This window comes from Zootoca vivipara, chromosome 9 (assembly GCF_963506605.1).
Source record: "Zootoca vivipara chromosome 9, rZooViv1.1, whole genome shotgun sequence".
Taxonomy (NCBI): Eukaryota; Metazoa; Chordata; class Lepidosauria; order Squamata; family Lacertidae; genus Zootoca; species Zootoca vivipara.
Window position 1 is genome coordinate 2,585,184 of NC_083284.1, and position 25,449 is coordinate 2,610,632.

The following is a 25,449-nucleotide window of genomic DNA, read 5'->3' on the forward strand; positions in this document are numbered from 1 at the left end:
CAACTGGTCTTCCCTGCGCTCCCTTGGGGCTGGGTTGCTCCTTCTCACCCGCCTGTCCGTCTCTGTAAACTAGTAATAAATGACCCACCACACGGGGCCCAGTATTCCGAGCCACTTTCCGAAGTAAAATGTGTACTGGATTGGTGATGGAATTGCCACCTCTTTTCTGGCTTAAGCACGTTCTTCTTTTATCATTTTTCGGTCAGTTTGCCTCATTTTGTTACGGCTCTTAACTTAGACAAATAACAGTGATCTAAACCGTTGGATGCGGTATGGACCATTGGGTGTGGACAGGAAGAGGGTGAGTGGGAGAGGGGCATGGTGGGAAAGGGCTTGGGCGGTGAGAGGAGGGAATGGAAGGACTTGGGCGGGTGAGAGGAGGGAAAGCCAGTTAAAAGCAGAGGAGCAACCCGGTGGTGGGGGGGTGTTCTTTCCTGCCTGCAACTGATTGACCTCTCATTCCCCCCCATCTCCCTTTCAGAGCAAAAGCACCTTAAACCCTGACGCCAAGGAGTTTGTCCCCGGAGTGAAGTACTGAACCTTCTTGCAAAGACAATTTCTTTTTGCCCTGGGTGGGGGTGGGGGGTGGGGCAGCGGGACCCGCAAGCAGCAGTGGGGCAAATAGACTCCTGGTGGGCAAATCGGTGGGACTCTTTACGCTACTTCATCCCTCTTTTTCTTGCTGCGTCGGGACACTTTGAGACAAACTGACGAGAAGGAATGCCCACCACAGGACTCGACACAGATCCAGACGGGTCACCTCCTTGGTTTTTCTTGGTTCCCCCCTTCACCTTTTCCTGTTTAACAGCAGTCAGCCTAGCCTGACCGTCAGCAGGGTCTCCTGCCCGCCCGCCCGCCTCCTCCTCCCCCCCACTGGGCAGCCCCTTCGCTGGGCATGCTTGGACACTTTGCAGGCCCTGCTGCGTGGTGGGGAAAGGCCTCCCGGACGTCTCTCCTTGGTGGAAGTTCTCAAGCAGGGCAGGCCAGCCCTGCCGCCAGCCAGCCAGCCCGGTGCTTCTGCTTCTCCTCTTCTGTCTGGCTTTGGAGCACCTCCCTTCCTCTTGCCCTCTCTTGCAATTCCAGCAGGCGGGGCTGCAGCTGGGTGGGCCTCAGCCTGCAAAGTGACCTCTCCAACCACCAAACCCCTGGGGGTCTTGAAGGCAGGGGAGCCTGAGGGCTTGGGGGAGTTGGCTCGAACCTCATCCCCCACCATTTGCAAGCACATGGCCTCCCACTGAGGAGGCAGGGTGGTCCCAGGATGTCCACAGAGTTTTTGAGGCACGATGAACCATTTCCTGGTCTTCTGCATCACTGTTTTTCTCTCTCAGCTTTCCTATCCTCCTCCTCCTCCCTGCTTCGGCCCCCAACTAAAATAATTGTAATCAGGAACGACAGGGTACATTTTCTCCACCTGGCAGCTGCTTGATCCAATGCAAACAAAGGACGCCTCTCTCCCTGAGGAGGGAGACTTTGGGCTCTTTGCCACTCCTGCCCAGGAGCCTTAGGCAGAGGGGGTTTCTGATTCCGGCAGGTTTGTCTATTTTCTCCAACTGAGCTCAGTTCCCGCGACATCCTAGCTGCTGAGACGTTTGGGGAACTGCAGTTGGGCTCATCTGCGGACCAGAAAAAACAGGTGGGCCACACCAGCCGAACGGGCCCTAAGCAGCTTGCAGAAATCCAGGCACACCCAACAGCACAGAGGGAGCTTCTCCCCATCCTCTGGGCTTCTGGGTTGTCCGGTATCTGCCACCACCTTCAGCAAAAGACCCAAGACAATACCATGCTCTGCATCTAACCTGGGAGAGCAGGGAAGGAGAGCTAGGCAGGAGCTTGGAAAACTTTCCTATCTCACCCCACCCCTACTGCCAGGGGTCTTTTTATCCAAGCTTTGTCTCTTTCCAGGGTTCCCCCATGGAGGGAAAATTGTGAGGGAATATTTTGGAGTTGCTGGGGGGATTTTTACAGCATGAGCACACCTAGCTTCATCTGCAAAAAAAGGGGGGCAGTAGTTCTCCATCAGCATTGCCAGTTCAGCTAGCCCAGTTCATGAGCTCCTTGGCTTAGCCCTCTTGCTTTCTTGGGGGCCATGGGAAGAACACCCCTCTCATGGCCTTGTGGGACAGCTGCAGTTCAGCCAGTCTGGATCCAGGTCCCCAAAGCAAGCTGCCAGGAGACGGCGGGGCAGAGACCTTCACTGCCAAGGAGGGCAGCCAGCTTGCCCCCTTCCTCGCTGTTTAAAATCTGGCTCCTGTTGAATACATAGGGTGCCCCCCACCAAGTCTGACTTTTTTTTTGCGGAGAGACTGACAGAAGGGATCCAGCAGGGAGCCTGTCCTCTTGCAGTTGCAAGTGAAAAAGCAGCTTAACCGTGGAGCTATATGTACATCAAGATCCCTTCCCCAGATTCTTTCCATGGATTCCCAATTGCAAAGGCGTATCAAGTGTCAATCTACATTGGAGCAGCTTGTCTTGCACAGCTACCTGACTTGTTGGAGCATGAGCAGAGTTCTCCACTCCAAACTCTTTGAGGGGCAGAGGCCAGCCTGGCTTTCAATGGTCACCTGTCCATTTGCCTTATCTGCCTGCATTTGGCATTTGTAGAGAAGGGCAGAGGCAGCTGGCTTTGCTCTTGGTCTTGGAGACTTTAAAAAAAAGGGAGATGGGCAAGTTCTCCATGATCCAGATTTCTTCAAAGCCACGTTTCAGGCTTGCTTATTTAAATAATCAGCAGTATAATTGGACAGAGCAATGTGTGGGGCCATATCCTCTCTTCCTCATTCCCTCCCCCTTTGCTCTTCTCTCTCCCCCCCCCCCACTTGCAATCTCTGGTTTCTTTCTGAGCAAGTCTTTGCAATTATGTTCTGTCCATTTTTAAAACAATGCATTCTTAAAATAAATTGGTTTTGAGCTGGGTGTGATGCAGAGTTCTTTCCAGTTTTGACAGAGGGGCTTCCTGACAGAGAGGGGAGTAGGTGGCGATGGATAAAAACATGGTGGTGGCAGAAGAGGCTGGTTTCTCCTTTGTACCATCTCATGAAAGGGGGAGTCCAGGCTCCAAGGAACGTGGAGAATGGGCATTGGAATAAGTTTTTTTGGGGGGGTGAAGGGTGTTAAGAGGGCAGGATATAGAGTAGGACTTTTGCACATTTCTCTGTCTATCATAAGGACTACAGTCATACCTCGGGTTGTGAACATGATCCATGCGGGAGGCGTGTTCGCAACCAGCAGCGTCCCGTCTGTGCACATGCGTGATGCGATTCAACGTTTCGATGCATGTGGTTATTTTGCGTTTCTGTGCATGTGTGTGCGTCAAAACCCGGAAGTAACCCATTCCGGTACTTCCGGGTTCGGCATAGAGCACAACCCGAAATCACGTAACCCGCAGCATTTGCAACCCTTGTAACACTTGCACATGAACATAAGGAGAGCATACTGGATCTGGGCAAGGGCCCCTCTAGTCCAGCATCCTGTTCTCACAGTGGCCAAGCAGATGACTCAGTGGGAAACCAGCAAGCAGGATTTCGGCCCAAGAGCAACTCTCCCGCCTGTGGTTTCCAGCAACTGGGACTCAGAAGCATTGCAGCCCCCAAACATGGAGGCAGAGCACAGCCATTGTGGCTGGGAGCCATCAATAGCCCTTTCCATGAATTTGTCTAATCCTATTTTATAATTTTCTATTATTACTTGTACCCCACCCATCTGACTGAGTTGTCACAGCTACTTTTGCCGGCTTCCAACAAAATTTAAAAGAACACAGCGAAACATCAAAAACTTCCCTAAACAGGGCTGCCTTCAGATGTCTTCTAAAAGTCAGCTAGTTGTTTATTTCCTTGACATTTGATGGGAGAGCATTCCACAGGGCGGGTGCCACTGCTAAGAAGGCCCTCTGCCTGGTTCCCTGTAACTTCACTTCTCAAAATGAGGGAACAGCCAGAAGGCCCTCAGAGCTGGACCTCAGGGTCAGGGTGAACGATATGCTCCTTTTAAAGCCATTAGGTTGGTGACACATCTTCAGGAGAGAGTTTAACTGTCATTTTGTGACCTGAAACGTGACAATTATTGACCATCCCCAAATGGCTAAACTGGCTCACAAACTATCCCTCACAGTGACAGCATCTTTATGCAGGAGAGCACTTGGGCTTTTGCAAATACGAAAGCCAAATCTTGGGTCTGAAGCCTGAAACGAGGTGCTGGGACATGGTTTCTCAGCCTGCTCCTATAGAAACCTGCCCCAGCCTTGTCAAAGCCCAAATCAGTAGGGCAGAGCTTACCAAACTGTGTGTCACGACACATCAGTGCGTAGGTTTGTCACACAAATGCTCCTTGCTGTCCTGGGGCTGGAAAGGGGTCAGTTAAAACTCCCATTTTTGCTAGTAAAACTGAATTACCGCGTTGTGAAATGATGCAGGTCTAAAGAGATGTGTCCCCAACATGACAAGTTTGGAAAGCTCTGCAGTAGGGGTCTGCCATGCTAACCGCAAGGAAGAACCCCTCTCCGTCTCTGGGCAGCTTGGAGGAGAGGAATTTTCATCAGCAACTCACTAGGAACTTCCTTGATGCTGCAGCCCGATGCTTGTTGCCCGCAAAGAGGCTGAAGGACAGTTTCCTGCGACACGCAGCCCACCATACCAAGAACACTGCGGCTTGGTGGTCTTGCTTTTTTCTTTTTTTAATGAATGTTACGAAACATGCCCCTACAAAAACGTCCTTCCAAAGCAGAACAGGCAGTCTTTGGTCATTTAAAAAACAGGTCCATGGCATGGAGAGAGAGAGAGAGAGAAAGAGAGGGACAGGTGGGGGGGGGGAGGAGCATTCTGCACCTCTAGGCAAAGGAGTGTGTGTAGAAGACATTCACGTTGGCAGCGTAGTCCAGGGGGAGGGCTTGGCCAATGTGCTTGGCCCCCAGGCTAGCCCCTCCTAGCGCCGAGGACTGCTTCAGCTTCAGGAGGCTGAACTTGGAGAAGGCGGTGCTAAGCTGCTCTCTGTGCGCCTGGTCAAGGACTTGGATGAAGCCTGGGAGAGGAAAAGAGGCGGGGAACAGTCATTCGGAGGACACCAATCCCTACCAAGTGCTAATTCGGTACCCAGATGGGCACTCCGCGCAGGCAAACGAGAGGCAGCATGGGAGCTGCGATTCCCGTATCGCAGGGGGTTGGACCATATGACCCTCGGATCCCTTCCAACTGCAATTCCACAATACTCTTTGCAGCAAAACCTCCCCGGCTTTGCCAAGGAGGTGCGCGACTCTCGTCTGCCTTCATCCCTGACAGCCACTCACCTCCTTTCATCATTTCCCAGCTGTTCCACACCGATCCGACACACACGATGGGCAGCCCCAGGTCTCCTAGGAAGAGGCTCTGGCAGGGAGGAGAAAGAAAGGCACAAAAGAGCCTCGGAGGATTCATTTCTGACATTTATTTCCTATCCCCCCCCCCTTTCTCAGGAAGGCTCCCATTCTGCCACTGCCCAGACCTTCAGCAAAGTGGCTGCCCAGCATGCCAGCAGAGTAAGGTGCCTCTGGGAACGTGTGGCATTGGGTTTGGACTGGATGACCCTCGGGGGTCCCTTCCAATTCTACAATTCCCTCTATGGTTTCAGGTTTCCAGGCGAGATAAGACAAAGGCATCTGTACAAATAACCACATTGGCACCTTTAGGTGCACATGCAAGTTATCCTGAAATTCCTGCATGGGCTAGATGACCCATGGGGTCCCTTCCAACCCTACAATTGTATGATTCTATCCCTTTGGTCAGGACAGAACTGGAATTTTGAAATACAGTAAACCACAAGGCAGGAAGCCTGCTTGGACCCCAACCAGAGGAACGTGGCACTCCAACCCAACAGGCAGTGGTCATCTTTACTAACCTAGCTAGAGTGGCATAATCTCCAGAGGGTTTTGCCGGGGGGGGGGGGTGGAGTCCTTTTTAAGAATGTCGCCCCACTGTTACCATGTTGCAAGGCGCTCAGAGTGGCTAGGGCATGGGTAGGCAAACTAAGGCCCGGGGGCCAGATCCGGCCTCATCACCACCTCAATCCGGCCTGCAGATGGTCAAGGAATCAGCGGTTTTTTTACATGAATAGAATGTGTCCTTTTATTTAAAATGCATCTCTGGGTTATTTGTGGGGCATGGGAATTAGTTCTTTCCTTTCCCTTTCCCTTTCCAAATATAGTCTGGCCCCCCACAAGGTCTGAGGGACAGTGGACCGGCCCCTGCTGAAAAAGTTTGCTGACCCCTGGGCTAGGGCAACCCAGTCAGATGGATGGAGTAATATTACTACTACTACTAATAATAATAATAATGAAATTATTGTTTTAATATTATACTGTAACTGCTTTTCAGAGCACACCCACCAAGCAGTTTCCAACTGCACAGAACAGTGTCTTTTCTGGGCTGGCTGGCCTCTTGGTGACCACGTCCTGGGGAGATCTAGCCCCCGACTCCTCTGTTCTGACCTCCCCCCACCGCCCCTTCCTTTCACGGCCTACCTGGTCAACCTTTGGCAGCACAGCCACGATGTGCCGGGCCAGCACTTCTCCAGCCTTGTTGAAAACATAGCAGCAAAGGGGGTCCCCAGCCTCGGCTCCTGCATGGAGAAAGATGTTGCCCTTGTTTATTCATTTCACAAAACTTCACCACTGGAGTGTAGAAACGTGGCTCACGAAGCGACTAAAAGAATAACCTTAACAGTACGGAAGATAAAGAAAAGCAGCCCTGGTGCTGCATTGCAGGGGTTGGTCTAGATCAGGGGTGGCAAACTTCTGTTGGTTGGCCGGATCACCCACGCGTGGGAGCGCGCACACATAGAATCATAGAATTGGAAGAGACCACAAGGGCCACCCAGTCCAACCCCCTGCCAAGCAGGAAACACCATCAAAGCATTCCTGACAGATGGCTGTCAAGCCTCTGCTTAAAGACCTCCAAAGAAGGAGACTCCACCACACTCCTTGGTAACAAATTCCACTGCCGAACAGCTCTTACTGTCAGGAAGTTCTTCCTAATGTTTAGGTGGAATCTTCTTTCTTGTAGTTTGAATCCATTGCTCCGTGTCCGCTTCTCTGGAGCAGCAGAAAACAACTTTTCTCCCTCCTCTATATGACATCCTTTAATATATTTGAACATGGCTATCATATCACCCCTTAACCTTCTCTTCTCCAGGCTAAACATACCCAGCTCCCTAAGCCGTTCCTCATAAGGCATCGTTTCCAGGCCTTTGGCCATTTGGTTGCCCTCCTCTGGACACGTTCAAGCACACCGTGCACATGTGCCCACGCCCACCGCTCTTTCCCCGCTGGCTTTCAGAGGCATGGAGGGAGAGGAGGAGGCGTCTACGGCTTCCTATTGGCTGAGTCCTGGAAGCCAGTCGGTTTAGTTCTGCACAGGGACTGACCAAGCAAGCGGCAAGGGCTGGGGGCCGGTTTAATGACCCCCGCGGGCCGTAGTTTACCGACCCCTGGTCTAGATTGCCGTTGGGTCCCTCCCGACTCAGGGCAGGCCTGACATCACCCTGGGGGCTTCCTAGGGCAGCTGTGAACCCCTTGACATGTCCCGTGGTGGCTTGCTCTGAACCCTCCTGATGGGCCCAAGTGAGGAATTCAGAGGGTCGCCACTAAAAAGTTCCCACAATGCCTTTGGGGCAGCAGGGAAATTAACTGGCAGCTCCCAGTGTGCTCCCAGCCAGCTCCCTTTGGCCAAAGGGTAACCAGGGTCAGCATCTGAAACCGATGCCGTGGAAGTCCCAGCACCAAACGCAGCAGCAGCTTTGCTTGTATTACTTCTTTTCCGGAGGATTTTTCAAACCAAGAGGAACAGCCCTTGTCTGCAGACATGGGGGAAGTTGATATTTTCTGAATCGAGCGGCGGCTTGGGAATTTGGGAAAGGGCTGATCAATGTCACTGGCTGGTTTCAAGCATGGAAATGATTTGGGAGGGAAGGAAACTTATTGCAATGATTAATTGTTCATTATGAACCCTGCACCAGCAGGTCCCAGGGCGGGTTTGCAGCAATTTGAAATTGAGAATTTACAGCTGAGCCAAATCGCAGTCTCTGGGGGAGACTCTTGAGAGTCCCATGGACTGCAAGAAGATCAAACCTATCCATTCTGAAGGAAATCAGCCCTGAGTGCTCACTGGAAGGACAGATCCTGAAGCTGAGGCTCCAATACTTTGGCCACCTCATGAGAAGAGAAGACTCCCTGGAAAAGACCCTGATGTTGGGAAAGATTGAGGGCACTAGAAGAAGGGGACGACAGAGGACAAGATGGTTGGACAGTGTTCTTGAAGCTACGAACATGAGTCTGACCAAACTGCGGGAGGCAGTGCAAAACAGGAGTGCCTGGCGTGCTATGGTCCATGGGGTCACAAAGAGTCGGACACGACTAAACAACAACAAATCGCAGTCACAGGAATAGCGTTGGTCCTGAAAACAGCCCGCCCTCTTTGAAAGCATGAACCATTTGGGTCAAATAAGTGTTATTGCAGGCATCTTCAAGATCCTGCAGGAAGATCTGCAAGAAGCCCCAGGCAGACTGAAAGCTGAAAAACGAGTCTTCGGCATCTGGGATGCTATTTCATTTTCAAATTGGTGAGAATTTTCCCTTTGCATAAATTCTGCAGCAGTGTGCAAAAAGAATAAGGCCCGGCTTTCCCCAACCTGTTGCCCCCTGGCCATTTTGGACTGCAGCTCCCGTCATCCACCTGACACTTCCTCTCACGGTGCATAGTTAAACTGTGGAACTCCCTCCCGCAGGAGGCAGTGGTGGCCACCAACCTAGGTGGCTTTGAATGAGGATGCGGCAAATGCAAAGAGGAAAGGGCCAGAATGGCTGCGGGCCAGGATGGCTCTGCTCGGCCTCCACAGTCGGAGGCAGCGATGTTCCTGAATGCCAGTTGCTGGAAAGAGCAGGAGGGGAGAGTTGCTCAGGGGATCGGATCCTGCTTGCGGGTTTCCTGATAGATGCATCCTGTTTGGCCACAGGGAGAACAGGACGCCAGACTAGAGGGGCCCAGGGTATGATCTCACAGGGGTCTTATGTTCTGCCAGCACAACAGACCACAGGACCATGGCTCTCCCTGTTGCCTGCTGAACCAATAAGTGGAATGTAGCACCTGGGGTGACCACCTTCTTTCTCATGAGGAAGGACAGGTAGTAGTGTAGGGCAGGGGGCAGCAAACTACGGCCCACAGGCCAGATCCGGCCCAATTGCCCTCAGGATCCGGCCCGTGGACGTTCCGTGGATCGGCGATTCTGTTGTTGTTTTCGTTAATGTTTTTTAGGTGCCACCATTTTTTTTCGGCACCCCCCTCCCTCTCACACACCGTGATGCCGCCTCCTCCCTCCCTCCCTCCTGGCTTCTCCCCACCCTGCATGGTGGAGGAAGGGGGCTGGGCTGAGCTGCACCTCTCCAGAGCCAGCCAGCCCTTTTGGGCCGCTTGTCCCCCCGCCACCGCCGACAGCTGCACCGGTGCCTACCCTTGCATGTGGCAGAGGCCGTTGTCAGTGGCGGCGGCGGGACGAGCAGCCCAAAAGCAGCTCTCGCAAGGGCAGCCACAGGAGCCACGGTTGGGAGAGTGCAGTGCCGACGGCAGCAGCATAGGTAGGCAGGGGGAGGGAAGGGGAGTGGCTGTGGGAAAGTGAAAAGCCCCCTCTGCCACGCGCGTGTGGTCCGGCCCGCCACAATGTCTGGGGGACAGTGAACTGGCCCCTCCCAAAAAAGTTTGCTGATGCCTGGTGTGGGGAGCATTGCAATTCTGCGTTGCCTCTAGTTAGCATAGAGTTATCAGTTTGGAGCACTATCAGCCCAGGTTATGGGCTTTTGGTCACACTAGTGAATCTCGACTGGCCCATGAGATGCTTGTAGCCTGGCTAATACACGTATACGACTATGATAATTTATCTAGTCTTTTACCTAACTAGTGAATTTAAACACCTGGAAGTGGTGCGGGCTGTTTTCTGTCCCCTGCCCTGTGATCCACAGATAGCGACCTAACAGACAATTCATGGCTTTCTGTTCTTGGCAAGACACAATTTCCAGGGTCCATGCTTTGTCTAAATAACAATAGCATGAAATAACAATACAGTGCTACTGGCCATGTGCAGAGCGCCTTTGTCCCGTTACTAGGGCTAGGTTGTTGATTATATATGTTGTGATGTTTTCTGTGAACCGCCCTGAGACCTCTGGGTATAGGGTGGTATATAAACTCAGTAAATAATAATAATAACAGCAACAACTCTGAACACCACTGGGGTCTCTGGGAAGTTCAGAAGCAAGGTACACCCCAAGCCAGCTCACCGCCCCCCCCCCCAGGGCATCCTTCCCCAGCTACCTTCAGCCAGCTTCTTGCAAAACCCTGCAAACTTGGACTTCTCAAAGGTTCTGTAGAGGTGAGTCAGGAGGCCCATCCTGTCCGTCACCTGCAGGAACAGGAGAAAACAATTTCAGTTGCATGCAAGTTCTCTGTGATTTCTGCCCTGATCTTTTGACTTGAAAGGATCCCCCCAAAAGGCCTGGCGTAATGTAAGCTATGTGCCAATAGTGATCTGAGTCTTCCCAGGCTAGCACATCTTTGGCTAAGATTGCAACCAAGGTGGAATTGATTTAAATCAAATTGATTTAAATCACTAGTCAGTAAGACTTGATTTAAATTTTATTATTTTTTTACAGAAAGACTCATTCTTGCTGGTATAATCTTAATATTTACAACCAGATGAAGGTTTCATTTTTGGAATAACAAATTTTTAGAGTTGTTTTTACAGTTATTATCAAAAATTACTGGTTTGGTTATACTATTAGAAATACATGGCAGATAATTATGAAATTATTGTGAGGTTTAATAAGTTAACTGTTTATATTTGGGACAACTTTTCTGCTGTACTTGATTGGAAGGAGAAAAATAATCATTTCCTTAATAACAATCTAAACAATTTATTTAACTAAAACAATAACATTATAGCATACCTATGTATCCATGTTTGTTAACTGATGTGGTTAAACTTTTTTTTTTTAACAACTTAGAGTTTTAGCACACATGAAAAACTTAAAACGAATCCTTTTTTCCTGGTGAACAGCCTTTGGAGTATAATGTAACTTAAATAGAAAACTATCTTTGGAAAGATTTTTCCTCCAAAAGCATTTTATTTTTAAAAATCCGATTTAATTTTTTAAAAATCCAAATTCTTTTAAATAAAAAAAATCATTGATTTTTATCCATGCTGATTGCAACCCTGGGGAACATTAGAGAAGCACCAGCAAATGAGATTGTGACACCAAGTACAAATCCGAAAGGTAAAATTAAAAGAACTGTGGTGCTTTTAAGAAGATCGATTCACGCAGCGTCGCCCTTGGCAGAGGGGGCCAGAGATGGCGTTTACCTGCAAGTGGGTTTCCTCCATCCTCCTGGTCCCTCCCTCCCTGCACAGCCCCCCCCTCCTTATTCCAGACATTGTGATACATCACCCTATCGCAGCGGTTAGCTGGTGATGCATCACGATGTTGAAAACCAGATATCGCCCAGCCTTGATGTCATCTGCAAAACAGGGGCAGCTGTGGCCCCTCCCCTTCCGAGGCCAAAAGCAGCGAACTTCAGGAAATGGGAAACGCAGAAGGAAGCACAATGCAGAGGCTCATTTCACGCCAGGTGAAACAAGCCATAAAAGCTGTCAGGTGACATGAGAACCCTAATGAGCCAGGTGGACTTTGGCAGCTGCTTAAAAGGGAGCAAAGAGGCTAATCATTAAACGGCCGGAGCCAGCCCCACCCCAGAGCAAGCGTGGAAGATGCAGCACAAGAAGGAAGAGCTTTTCAGGACATACGCAGGGCAGGGCAGGGCATGTACTCTGCACTTACAAAGAAAAATAAGTCTGAATTTTGAACAGTTAAAGATACCATTGCATTTTTGCCCTGTCGCAATGATCTATTCTGCTACTGAAATTCTGCTTCTTAAGCAAATAAGTCCTCTGGCACTGGAGATAATAATAATAATAATATAATAATAATAATAATAATAATAATTTATTATTTATACCCCACCCATCTGGCCGGGTCTCCCCAGCCACTCTGTGCGGCTTCCAACAGAAGAATAAAACACAATAATCTATTAAACATTAAAAGCCTCCCTGAACAGGGCTGCCTTCAGATGTCTTCTAAAAGTCTGGTAGTTGTTTTCCTTTTTGACATCTGTTGCGAGGGCGTTCCACAGGGTAGGCGCCACCACCGAGAAGGCCCTCTGCCTAGTTCCCTGCAGCTTGGCTTCTCGCAACGAGGGAACCGCCAGAAGGCCCTCGGTGCTGGACCTCAGTGTCCGGGCAGAATGATGGAGGTGGAGACGCTCCTTCAGGTATACTGGACTGACCCCCCCCCCAAATAATATTCCCCCACCTTGCGTCCAAGCCTACCTTTGCAGCCTGGGAAACGCATCAGCTAAGGATGCTCCATGGAGGAGATAGTTGCACCTGTGAACCTGCTTTTGACTATTCCAGAGCAAGTTCCTCTCTGGCTCCAGCAGCCACAAAGAACATTTAAGGCAGCCTTTGCCAAGTCGGTGCCCTCCAGCTGTTTTGTCCTATCCTCTCCAGCAGGGGCAGAGCCATGTTGGCTGGGAGTTACAGCACAAACAGTGGCAGGGTGCCAGGCGGGCGAAAGGGGATAAAGGGGAAGGGCGGAGCCAGAAAGGGGGCACTATAGGAGAGGGAAGGTCTCCTGTTTATGACCTACCAAGAAATATAAAAAAGGTCTCAGAGCGCAAACAAGCCTCTTGAACATCTGAGCTATGATGGCTCTGCTCTGCCTGCAGCTGGACACAGTAAATGCTCCAGAATCCCAGTTTCTGGAAAATGCAGGAGGGCAGAGGGCTTCTGCAGTCCGGTTCTGGTTTCAATGGGCTGTGTCTCTATTTTGTCCCTTGCCAACAACCCGAGACCTCTCTCCCATGATCCCGGAGCCAGTGACTAGCCTCTCGCGCCCCCCAACTCTCGCCATGAGTCAAACGAAAGCACAATTATTATTTTTTGGGGGGGGGGATGACCACGTGATGGGCAGTTTACCTGGAAGTAGTCAAACATGGCTTGCTTGATGTAGCTGATGTTGTGCGGAGGTGTTTCGAGGTTGTCCATGCTGTCAAAGACCATCTTCACCGCCTGGTGAGCGATCCAATAAGCTACAGACACCAAAAGAGGAGATTACGCCCGGCACTAGGAATGTAGGAAGATTCAGGACGGAGAACAGGAAGGACTTCTTCGCGCAGCGCAGAGTTAAGCTATGCAACTCCCTGCCGCAGGAGGCTGCGATGGTCACCAACCGGGATGGCTTTCAAAGAGGATTGGACAAATTCATGGAGGAGGAGAGGGCTATCGGAGGCTCTGCCTCCAGAGTCACAGGCAGCAATGCTTCTGAACCTCAGTTGCTGGAAACCACAGCTTTCAGGCTCAAATTCCGCTTGTGGGTTCCCCACAATGGGCATCTGGTTGGCCCCTGTGAGAACAGGATGCTGGACAAGTTGTGTCCCAGGCCTGATTCAGCAGGTTTTCCCTAGGTGCTTACGAAGGAAGCTCTGAGGCCTGCGGAAAATTGCCAGAAGCCTCCCAAGTGTGACCATCGACCTCTGGTGCCAAGTCATGCTCTGAAGATCTCGTCACACCATCCCCGTGGCAAGGCCTTCCAAGCGCCTGGGCTCCCTTTTGGCCACGTGGATTGGATAATGGGGTCCAATCCAGAGGTTTGGGGGAAGATCTGCGCCACTCCTGAGCTGTCCTCTGTAGAGCCATGTGGCTTACTTCATCCCCAGCGAACCTGAGCCCAACATCTCCCAAGCAAAGCACCCCACCCACCAACCAGGTGTCCTGTCCTCACCTGACCCCTCGTCGCCCATCATGTGGCCCCATCCCCCGCAGCTGACCTGAGAGCCGTCCGGATTGATGAGTTTGCAGTTGGAGCCTGTCCCAGAGATGAGGACCACACCGCCTGGAGGGGAAGAAGAGGAGCACATGAGCAGGATATACACGGTGAGTACAGCCAGGCACACATGTCTTTCCGCCATGGGCGGCCTCTGTCCTAGAACATGGAAATTCTATATATTGTATACCAAGTGAGGGTAGCAGATGGGTCTCGAACCCTCAGTGAGTTAGGGGCTTCCTCTGAAAAGAGGCTTCGGTGGATTGAGCGGACAGGACCAAGAGGGGCTCCAACGGTCAAGAAGGCCGTTCCTGCACTTGCTGTAGAGAGAAGAGAGGGGCGATACTACTGGCCCGGAAATGGAAGGAAGAGTCAACCCCAACCAGAGCAGAATGACAAATCAAGATGATGGACTCTGCCAAAATGGCGAGATTAACTGGGAAGCTCAGAAATCAAGAAGACAAGAACTTTTTAAAAGAATGGGGAAAGTTTATAGTTTATATACGAGGCCACTGCAAGCAGGTCAAAACATGGGCAGGATTTTAATCACACTTGCAAAGTAACGGACACTATGGATAATTCAGAAATAAAAATATTTGGATAAATATGGATATGCTGTTGTAAATATTTTCATTAGGACCTGTCAGAGGTTGTTACGGCTACTCTTGAGTAACGAATTTCCACATCCTTGTCTTTAAAAGAGTCTTTATTGGTGCACGTTATTTACAGTGTGGTGAGCTGTCGGTTTCATGTCCGCTCAGAATCCGGCACTGCCCCTTTTCACGACTTGGACCAACATAGCAGTCTCGGGACAGCGAATCTCCTCCCCTTTCTCCTCCTCCTTAATTCCGGTGCCGGGGAAAGGGTCTGCGCTCCGTCTTTTCCCTCTCCCCCCTTTCCGTCTCTCTCTCTTCCCGCCTGTGGAGCAGGGGCTCTCCCATGCTGCCGGAGACCTGGCACTCTCTCTCCGCTTCCTGACTAGCCCCTTCAGACCCCGCGCTTTCATGGCTGCTTGGGGACGAACTGCTTCTGATGAGAGGGGGAGGTTCTCTGTAATCTCTCCCCCTTACAGGACCCATGGAAGGGATGGGGGGGTAGTCAGGAGATTCAGAGTAATCTCACTATTTAGATTTTGAACTGTTGTTGTATGCTTACATTTTTACAAATAAAAAAATTGAGAGAGAGGCAGAGGCAGGTGGGGCTCATCCCTCTGGGAAGGTAGCTCATCTAGGAGAAGGAAAATCCTGATCCTAAACCTCCGCTGCCTTGCAGGACATCGTCCAGAGAAGGCCAAGGAGTAAACCTTGCACAGATCCAGAGCGGAGTCCCTAAGGTGGTTGGATGGCGCCTTATGTGCCTCCTTCCGGCAGCTCCTGCCACCAAGCTGGTGCCAAACGTCTTGCTCTGCTTTCCTTTGGACCCCATCAGTGAGGCCCAGGAGGGGGATCTTGTCATCGAGGCAGCCCAGGACACACACACCCCAGACACGTGGCCCAGGCTTGCACCCTGTGGAGCTGACTTTGGTGCTGCTGACGCAGCGGTTTGACTTCACTGTCTCTCGAGACAGACGGAGGCCAATGTGGACTGTTTCCTCCTCTTTCTCCAGACCTGTGGCTCTTGAGATGCCTCCCCCATGGTGCCAAGGGGCAGAGATGCTCAGTTCCCCTTCATCCCATCCAGCCCAACGGTACCCTGCCAAAAGAGTGCTCACGTGTACAGGGTACCTTCCCACTCAATGGGCATTAGTGTGGAATGACATCGCTTGAGACTAGCGCACCCTCTGTTAACCCGGGGCCAGACATTTTGGACGACAACCCCTATCCGCCCCAGCCAGATGCTGGGTTGCAAGCGGGGGGGGGGGGAAGGCTGCCGAGCTCAGCCCTCGCTTTCAGGCATCCCCTTGGTGCACCTGGTCAGGATGCTGGACCAGATGGGTGCTGGCCGGATCCAGCCAGCACCTGTCCTGGATGCTTTAGCCGAGATTCCTGCATTGCAGGGGGTTGGGCTGGATGGCCATCAAGGTCCCTTCCAGCTCTATGATTCCATGATTCTACCCTTTTCCACCTGCGCCAGCAACGGCCGTACCGAGACACAAAACCCGGCCCTCTTACCGTGGTCGGTGGCTGTGGCCATGGCTCCAATGGCATCTGTGGTGATGTAGTAGTTTTGGCTCAGGCAGGGGAAGCGGGTCTTCATCTCCTCTATGAGCTTGTTGGTGGCTTCCTTCTGCTCCCCTCCGCTGAGAGAGAGGCCCTGTGCCAAAACACCCACACCGTCACCAGCCCAACCCTGGCTTGGCCCCAGCCACCAGCATCCGGGCCGGACAGCAAGGCAGGGCTACAAAAGAACCACGCATGGCCAGGAGAGTTCAGCCCAGAGAGAGTTCAGTTTTCAGAGGAGTCGTGGTAGCAGCTCTGCCTGAAGCAAATTCTGCAGCTGGTTCTACCTGAGACTCCTCTAGAATTATGACTCTGTACCCCATAGTTTATTGGGGGGGTGAGCTGCCAGGCTCCCCAATTCTCTCTGGAAGAAACTTGCTTGCAGCTAGACGTTACAGGAAAAGATCGGCTGCAGTGGAGAAACTCTCTCTCATCGATACCCAGCAAGGAGTTGCCGCTGTTTTGAATTGTGTTCCTAATCTTCCTTAGCGGGTTGCGCAAGCCCCTCTTCTGAATAATGCTTTTTAGAGGGTAGGGTTCATGAAACAAAGGGGCGGGAGCCTGGGAAAGATTGGGAACCTCTCATCCCATCAAGGAACCATCAAGGAGCTTCCGGGGAACCTCGGACACACACACACACACACACACACACACACACACACACACCAGAGACAGGGGGGAGGGCATCTAACCCTTGGGGCATCATGGAAGCAATTGCTGGCTTGCTTCCCAGCACAGGCAGCTCGGATCCTGCTTGCTGGCTTCCTGCAGGCCCCTGGGGGAACAGGATGGTGGACTAGATGGGCCCCTGGTCTGATCCAGTAGATTCTCAGGTCCTAATGGCCAATGGGGATCCTCTGGACAAAGGAGGGGGAGGAGAGGCTACTCACCAGGGAGCGCAGTGGAACTTGTGGATCAGCCCCTGCCTTGCCCTTGGCTTCGCTGACCATGGTGTTGATCCTCTCCAGGCATCTGTCTGACCCAACCAGCTGCTCGCCAAGGGGAGAAAGCAAGGAGACCCCAGTCACCTCCGCACCCCAAACTTAAAGGCACAGACAGGCCCCCGTAAGAGCACCGCTTGCTCCTCTATCCTAGCTTTCTGGAAAGGAAGGAGAAAGGCATCCCGTCCTCAGTGGGCCCTTCCGGGATATGGGCATCACCCTGTCGGTAGGGAGGCAGCCGTCAATCACAGCATTCCACTTGGAGCTAACTGTCCCTTAGCAGATGCTGGACCTGCACAAACTTGGCAGGCCAAATGAGCACAGCCACTCATCTCGGCACACAAAGCTGCTCAGGGTGAGCAATGATGTGAGATGCAGGACCTCAAAAGGAGAGCGAGGCCCCAGCAGTGTGGTATAGTGGTGAGAGTGGTGGACTAGGACCTGGGAGGAGGCCAGGGTTCGAATCCTCGCTCGGCCATGAAGCTCAGTGGGGGGGCCTGATGTCGGGAGCCAGTTGATGCTTTCTCTCGGCCCAGCCAACCTCACAGGGCTGTTGAGATGGGGCAGGAGAATTGTGTTTGCCACCACCTTGGAGCCAAAGGTGGGATCTAAATGCCATGAACAAATAAATCAATAACAGTAGAACACCTTAGCTGGGTTGATCCAAGGGATATGAATATCCTGCCTTGCGGAATATGAAGAGAGATTGATTGTGATCCTTACATTATTCTAGAAAGTTGTCTCTGTTGCCGCCTGAGATACAAGGGGAGTGTGTGTGGGGGGGAGAGAGATGGAATGTTTTCAGTTTAAAAAAGGATCAACCCTAACTGCTTCCCTTTCTAAGAAGGACTTAGTCCCTTGCGACTAAGAGGCATTTCCAAAAATTCATATAGCTCAGTTGGGAGAACATAAGACTCTTAATCTCAGGGTTTGGGGTTCGAGACCCACGTTGGGCAAAAGAGTCCTGCATTGCAGGGGTTGGACTGGATGACCCTGGGGGTTCCCTTCCGACTCTACAATGCTATGATGTTGTGACCTGTGAAGCCGCGGTGGGCCTACTTACCCAGTGGTTGGTGCAGGGCCCCTCACCCTCTGCCAGGATCTTGCCATCTTCGGAGATCAGAACCACCTGGGAGTGGGTCCCTCCCCTGCGGTGGGGAGAAACAAAAGCCCAAAGAGCCGAGTAAGAAGCCGCACGGTTGGGGTTCGTAAAATCATGCCTATCATGGAGAAAGTGGATAGAGACGAATTCTCCTCCCTCTCTCCTCAGAGTAGAGCCCGTGGTCATCCGAGGAAGCCGGACGGTGGAAGATTTGGGACAGAGGAAAGAGAGGACTTTTTGAAACCTTGTCTTCCAGAGAGAGCAGCACTCGGTGTGATGAGTAAGACCGTCTTAGACCTTCCGCAGGCGTGCTTTGTTGAAGGTGTCATTTGGCAATTCCCTTAAGTGTCTGAGTTTCTAACAATGGCAGCACAAGAGGATGCTTGGGGAATATGCCCACGCCTTGAGCATGGAGAGTCTCGAAGCCATCGCTGGGCTCCTTTTAAAGGCCTCATCATCACCATCATTTTATTATTAATACTCCTCTGGCGAAGTTCCTCCAGCCACTCTGGGCAGCTTACAGAATATATAAAACATAATAAAGCATCAAACTTTTTATTTTATTTTAAAGAATCAGATTTTTGTCAAGACTTTGACATGACCTGCTTCATAATACAGTCATACCTCGGTTTAAGTACGCTTCAGGTTGAGTACTCCGCAGACCCGTCTGCAATGGATTACTCCGCTTTCCATTACTTTCAATGGGAAAGTGCGCTTCAGGTTAAGTACGCTTCAGGTTAAGTACAGACTTCTGGAAGCAATTGTGTACTTAAACCGAGGTACCACTGTAAATAATAATAATAATAATAATAATAATAATAATAATAATAATAATAATATTTTATTTATACCCTGCTCAGGGCAGCTAACAACAAATTTAAAACACTTAATTATGATACAACATAAAAACAGCATAAAATACAGTATGAAAGCATGAGTAATAATAAAATTCAAAGTTCAAAAATCAATTTGGGGGGAAACCCATCCACTAAACATTAGATGGTCACCAGGGCTAGCTGACTAAATTAGTCCTCCTTGGGCCAGTGAGGAGGCCAGGGGAGAGTTAGCTGTGGGGTCCCAGAGTGGGTAATCTTCATAAAAGAGGCAGGGGAGGGAAGAGAAGGGGAATAAAAGATTAGGCTAAATTTAAATTGAAGGCCAGGCAGAATAGCTCTGTCTTACAGGCCCTGCAGAAGGAGGTTAAGTCATGTAGGGCGCTAGTCTCATGGGACAGAGCATTCCACCAGGTCGGAGCCATCACTGAAAAGGCCCTGGTGAAGGATAGTCTGACTTCCTTAGCGCCTGGGACCTCTAAACTATGGTTATTCATGGACCTTAAGGGGCATACCAGGAGAGACAGTCCCGTAAATACAAGGGTCCTAGGCCGTAAAGGGCTTTAAAGGTCAAAACCAGCACCTTAAATCTGACCCTGTACTCCACCGGGAGCCAGTGCAGCTGGAAAAGCACTGGGTGAGTATGCTCCCATGGCAGGGACCCCGTGAGGAGCCTCGCTGCAGCATTCTGCACCCGCTGGAGTTTCTGGGACAGTTTCAAGGGCAGCCCCATGTAGAGCGAATTACAGTAGTCAAGCCTGGAGGTGACTGCCGCATGGATCACTGTGGCCAGATTGGGGCGGGAAAGGTAAGGGACCAACTGCTTGATGCGGCGAAGGTGGGAAAATGTTGCCTTGGCTGTTGCTGTAACCTGCGCCTCCACGGAAAGGGAGGTGTCAAGGATTATACTAATTGGGCTCCCACAAGAGAAGAGATTTGGTCCCTCATTCCCATGTCGTCCTGACCCAACCAGAGGACCTCTGTCTTCGAAGGATTTAACTTCAATCAGCTCCCACATAGCTATCCAGCCACAGCTTCCAAGCACCTGGTCAGTGTGTCCGGGGCTGAGGCAGGGCAGCTATCCATCAACAGATAAGTCTGGGTGTCACCAGCATATTGATGACAACCCAACCCAAAACTCCGGACAATCTGGGCAAGGGGGCGCATAAAGATGTTAAAAAGCATCGGGGAGAGGATTGCTCCCTGTGGCACTCCACACACCAAGGAGTGGCGCAACGACATCTCCCTCCCTAGCGCCACCCTCTATCCCCGACCAGAGATAAAAGAGCACAGCCATTGTCAGGCTATGTCCTGTATCCCCACGTCGGCGAGGCGGTGTTCCAGAAGATCATGATCGACCATGTCAAAGGCTGCTGACAAATCTAAGAGAATCACCAGTCCTGACCCGCCACGATCCAGTTGTCTACGGAGATCATCTGTTAGGGCGACCAGAGCCGTCTCGGTCCTGAAACCAGGACGGAAACCGGACTGAAATGGATCTAAAGCTGATGTTTCCTCTGGAAACCTGCCAAGCTGTTCAACAACTGCTCTCTCAATTACCTTACCCAGATACGGAAGATTCGAAACTGGGTAGTAATTTGATAGATCTAAAGGATCTAATGAAGTTTTCTTTAAGAGCGGACACACCACTGCTTCCTTCAGCTCCCCTGGGAATGTCCCCGTGCCAAGGGACAAATTGATGATTTCAACCAGGGCGATCTGCACGACCTCTGGCCACGCCCTACTCAGCCAAGACGGGCACAGATCAAGGAGGCAAGTGGTAAGCCTACCAGCTCAAAGGAATCTATCTACATCAGCAGGGAGTATCCAATCGAAATGGTCCAACACTGGACCGGAAGACAGTCGAGGGGCGTCCAGTTCTATTACTGTATCTAAATTGGCAGGGAGGTCACGGTGAAGCAACAGGACTTTCTCCGCAAAAAAGCTCGCAAATGCCTCACAGCTATGAGTTGAATTTGTGCTTAAATTTGGTTGTCCCCCTAAGGAAGCCTCCACATGCAGCCATAAACACAACTGAGCAATGTTAAGTGGGGAGCTAAATTATGTTCTCTGCAGAGTACAATAATAATAATAACAATAATAACAATAATAACAATTTATTATTTATACCCCGCCCATCTGGCTGGGTTTCCCCAGCCACTCTGGCGGCTTCCAAAAGGATATTAAAATACAATAATCTATTAAACATTAAGCTTCCCTAAACAGGTACAAGCAGGTGGGTGTGCCGTCTTTTGCAAACGGATGCATCGAACAGCCCAGAATTGCAAAACTGGGCATGACCATTGAGCAACCAAAAGGCATGCTGTCCTGGGCTGCTCCTTTTTGGATCCTTGGGTTTGCAAGAAGCTTCCTCAGGAGAAGTCTGACAACCGTCCCATGCAGTGCAGCACTCTCTATGCCATGAGCAGGCAAACTAAGGCCTGGGGGCTGGATCCCCCCCAATCGCCTTCTAAATCCGACCTGCGGACGTTCCAGGAATCAGCGTGGTTTTACATGAGTAGAATGTGTCCTTTTATTTAAAATACATCTCTGGGTTATTTGTGGGGCATAGGAATTCGTTCATTTTTTCCCTCCAAAATATGGTCCGGCCCCACACAAGGTCTGAGAGACATTGGACCGGCCCCCTGCTGAAAAAGTTTGCTGACCCCTGCTACGCCAACTGTCTGCAGGATATCAGAGAGGGAAGTCTTTCTGGGCTCTGCCTGGAGATCCTAGCTGCCAAGTCTCCCGTTTTCCCCGGGAAACCCCCGTTTATAAAGCCGTTTCCCGCTGTCATCCCGAATGTTAAATATCCCGTAATTCCCCCGGATTTCTTTCGCTGCCGCTCTGCCCATGTCTGGGCACCATAGCTGCCAAGTTTTCCCTTATCTCGCGAGGAAGCCTATTCAGCATAATGGAAAATCCCTTTAAAAAAGGGATAACTTGGCAGCTATGCTGGGCACCGGAAATCGGGCAGCGCCATTGGTGTCCATTGGTGTCACCCAAGTACACTGATGCACAGCCAAGCCACACAACTGTCTGTGACAGAGGAATCTCGTAGATCAGACAACTTTGCAGTGTCTTTAGTGCTGAACAGTTTCAGAGGTCTAGGCATCGCTCCCATCTACCCAGTCTCCTTGAACACAACCGTAGCTGTGCTGGAAACCCCAAAATAGCAGAGACACATGCAACTTACAAGGCCTTGCAGCCCGGCACCGAAGCCAGCAAACTGCACGTTTAAGATCTAGATTCTAGAACCAAGGAAAGCTCCTTGGAAAAGGAAAGCGGGGAGGCAGGTGCTTTATATTAAAAAGAGGGTTGGAACTCTGTCCTGCCAAAAGATCTACGCATAGCCCCACCTGGGCCTTTCGAAGCCCAAGATTCCTCTGCCAAGTCTCATCCCTCGTGGCTGCACAGAAATCAATGAAAACCCACGAATTTAACTTCCTGCAACCTTCGGCACATCTGGCAACACAGCCAGTTCTTTATAGGCAATCACCATCCTCACCTCTAACCACCTGCCATTTCAAGCCATGTGAGACACTGGGGTAAAAACAGCACCCCCACCCCAAAACGGAGCGCAACAGTCAGTTCCCGCTGGGGACGTGACTTGATGAGATCGGTTCTGTGGATCACGTGGGAGATTTATCAGACAAGAACACACACGTCTGATTGAAACCCTCCGGCTGACTAGCCGTGCAGGGAGCATAGCTGAGTTGTGCAGCGCTCACACACCCCTCCGGCAACACCCACAGCCTCAAGAGAGCAGCTGAGATAGACCTTTCGTACAACCTCAGCACAAACGGGAGGAAGCGAAACTGTAAATGGGCACCAGGCCAGTGTCCCCTTGCCTCTCCAGGACACCCAGCTTCCTCCTCCAATTATAGCCCTGCCCCCAGATGCATTTGCATTATTTCCATGATGGGATTTCCCGGTTCCTAATGTATCAGCTTCCTTTCCCCCCAACTTTGGCTTCCACTGTTCTCAACCCAGGGTTAGAAAGCGATAGAGAACCCCTCAAAATATAACGAATAAGAACAACAATTTTTTTAAAAATAATATGTCATAGAACAGGAATAAAGGGATCATAGGCGCTGTTTAGACCAGGGGCAGCCACTCAGTAACAACAACAAAAACAACAACAACAACAACAACAACTTTGTTATTGCAATAACAACTTTTGAAGTATACAGTTTTGGGTCGTCCCCCCTTCACTTTCCCTTCTCTTTTTCTCTTTCTCTCTTTTATGTATGCCTCACCATGTTTGGTGCAATATAATTATGTACCTTCTAACTTCCAATAAAGATGTCTGGAGATGATAGATATTAATAACGACGACAACAAAAGCTGTTTGGCAGTGGAACAGACTCCCTCAGAAGGTGGCGGCCTCTCCCCCCTTGGAGGTTTTTAAGCAGAGGTTGGATGTCCTTCTGTCTTGGTTGTTTTAGCTGAGATTCCTGCATTGCAGGGGGTTGGACTAGAGGACCCTTGGGGGTTCCTTCCAACTCTACAATGCCACGATTCCATTATTTATAGAATTGTTTCTATGTTTATACCCCACCGATCTGATTGCTCCAGCCCCTCTGGGCGGCTTCCTATGGCTCTGCATTTGTTGCTGGACTCCAGGACCCATCAGTACCAGGAAAGGATGGTCAGGGGTTCATGGGATTCTGTTGCCGCAGGTTCGCGCCTCCCCCCCCCCTTTGGACCCCTCCCCTGGTGCCCTGCACACTCTCCTTTCAGCAACAGGGAAAGCCCTTTTCATTTGCCTCCTGGAGATCTCTGTTTGGATCCTGCTTGCTTGCTTGCATAGGGTAGGTTTTGCTTTTTAAAATGATTTTGCCGTAGCGTTTTAAATGGTGTCTGCTGCTCTGGGAGTCTCCAGGTGGAAGAGCAGAGATGAGAGAAATGGAAAATTCATCAATCTGAGCACCTGTCGCTCTGTGTAAATACAAACCTGTGGTGCGCGTGGAATAATAACATGTGCAGTTCTGGGAAAGGAGATGGTAGAGCTGGGAAAAGGGCCACCAAAATATAAATAAGCAGAGAGTTAGAAGGATCATCTAGTCCAGGCATCCCCAAACTTCGGCCCTCCTGTTGTTTTGGGCTACAATTCCCATCTTCCCTGACCACTGGTCCCGTTAGCTAGGGATCATGGGAGTTGTAGGCCAAAACATCTGGAGGGCCGCAGTTTGGGGATGCCTGAGATTCTAGTCCAACCACCTGCAAGGGAGGAATATGCAGCTGGATCAAACCTGCAAGGTTGGCGTTATCAGCACCAGGCTTTAACCGACGGAGCTCTCCAGGGGAGCAACTCTCCTATGAGGAAAGGCTGCAGAGTTTGGGACTTTTTCGTTGAGAAAAAAGGCAAGGAAGAGGCAACAGGATAGAAGCTTATAAAAGTATAACATGGTTGAGAAAGCAGATAAAAGGAAAGTTTTCCTCCCTCTCCCAGAAGACTAAGACTCGTGGACATCCAGTGAAGCAAAAGGCTGGAAGATTCAGGACAGAGAAAAGAAAGTCCTCCTTTGTGCAGAGTTCAACTATGGAACTCCCTGCCACAGGAGGCAGTGATGGCCACCAACCCGGATGGCTTTCAGAGCAGGAAATTTGTGGAATAGAGAGCTATCAGCCACAATAGCTATAAATATAAACAATAAATTATGATTGAAAATTATTATTGCTACTGTGTTCGGCATTATTACTACTGTGTCTGAATAATTGGTTTATGGGAACTGTAAGTGGGCATATCCACTGTGGGGGCCTGTCCTGGGCGACCCTTTGGCCTGATCCAGCTGCAGAGCTCTTCCTGTGTTCCTAAGGGGGTTGAAGTGTGTGCTTGGAGAGGATTCAGCACCAGACCTTTCCCTTGAGTACATCCAAGACGCATTTAACAGGCTGCATTATAATGCATTTGCGGGGATCGGGTGGCAGCCTGTCCCGGATGCTTCAGCCAAGATCCTTGCCTTGCAGCGGGTCGGACTAGAGCACCTCGGGAGTTCCCTTCCGGCCCTACAACCCTAGGATTCCCCGCGGGCGGCGCCTGGCTGCAATGTTGGAAAGCCCTGCAAGCCGGGATCGCGAGGGCAGCTGCAGAAAGGAAACGCGCAAGCAAGGAAGTCAATGAATGAACACAAGTGGCAGGGGCGGCGCTGCGAGCCAATAATAATAATAATAATAATAATAATAATAATAATAATAATAATAGCAATACCCCCGCCCATCTGGCTGGTTTGCCTTTGAGGATCCAGCCCAGGTGAGGGCAAGGCTGGGGGTAAACAAGGACCCCCCTATGTGCGTCCAGGTAGGGAGGCGGACGCGCCCCATCTCCTCCCCTCTGCCCGGCTGCAGCAGACACCCCCCGGGTCCCCGCTCCGGCCTCACTCACCCCTCCACGCCGCCGAAGATCGCAGCCATGGAGCCTCCGGGAGGGACCTGCCCGCCGACCCGACCCGGACACCGAGCGAGGAGCCCTGGGAAGAGAAAGAGGAAGAGGAAGAAGAGCGAGAGCGCGCGAGGCGCAGCC

General features: G+C 51.0%; 2 protein-coding genes across 5 annotated transcripts in view; one reads left to right on the plus strand and one right to left on the minus strand.

Annotated features, from left to right (window-relative positions):
• The window catches only part of PAIP2B (poly(A) binding protein interacting protein 2B), a 34,982-nt gene extending 32,069 nt beyond the window's left edge, over positions 1 to 2,913 (plus strand). For all 3 annotated transcript variants that reach the window (XM_035103684.2, XM_035103688.2, XM_035103686.2), the window contains exon 4: positions 482 to 2,913. In XM_035103684.2, the coding sequence (XP_034959575.1) occupies positions 482 to 538 (57 nt within the window). In that variant the 3' untranslated portion in view covers positions 539 to 2,913. The remainder of the gene's footprint in view (positions 1 to 481) is intronic.
• A 1,735-nt stretch (positions 2,914 to 4,648) lies between these two features.
• Positions 4,649 to 25,449, minus strand: NAGK (N-acetylglucosamine kinase). Of its 2 annotated transcripts, none has more exons than XM_035103716.2 (10): positions 25,312 to 25,449; positions 18,052 to 18,136; positions 16,938 to 17,036; positions 16,000 to 16,141; positions 13,847 to 13,957; positions 13,042 to 13,154; positions 10,326 to 10,413; positions 6,488 to 6,585; positions 5,279 to 5,357; positions 4,649 to 5,013 (listed from the first exon to the last, which is right to left on the minus strand). In XM_035103716.2, the coding sequence occupies exons 1-10, from the start codon at positions 25,338 to 25,340 to the stop codon at positions 4,823 to 4,825; spliced, it is 1,035 nt and encodes a 344-aa protein (XP_034959607.2). In that variant the 5' UTR covers positions 25,341 to 25,449; the 3' UTR covers positions 4,649 to 4,822. The 2 variants fall into 2 exon arrangements, with proteins under 2 accessions (XP_034959607.2, XP_060134297.1); XM_060278314.1 differs by lacking the exon at positions 25,312 to 25,449 and adding an exon at positions 18,715 to 18,888.

What these genes read in the sequence shown, in the direction of transcription:
- NAGK (XM_035103716.2), bottom strand. Translation starts at nt 25,340, where the DNA reads ATGGCTGCGATCTTCGGCGGCGTGGAGGG. An exon ending in ATCTTCGGCGGCGTGGAGGG is followed by an intron (nt 18,137 to 25,311) that starts GTGAGTGAGGCC and finishes TCCCCACCGCAG; the next exon opens with GGGAGGGACCCACTCCCAGG. An exon ending in GATGGGCGACGAGGGGTCAG is followed by an intron (nt 13,155 to 13,846) that starts GTGAGGACAGGA and finishes TGGTGTCTGTAG; the next exon opens with CTTATTGGATCGCTCACCAG.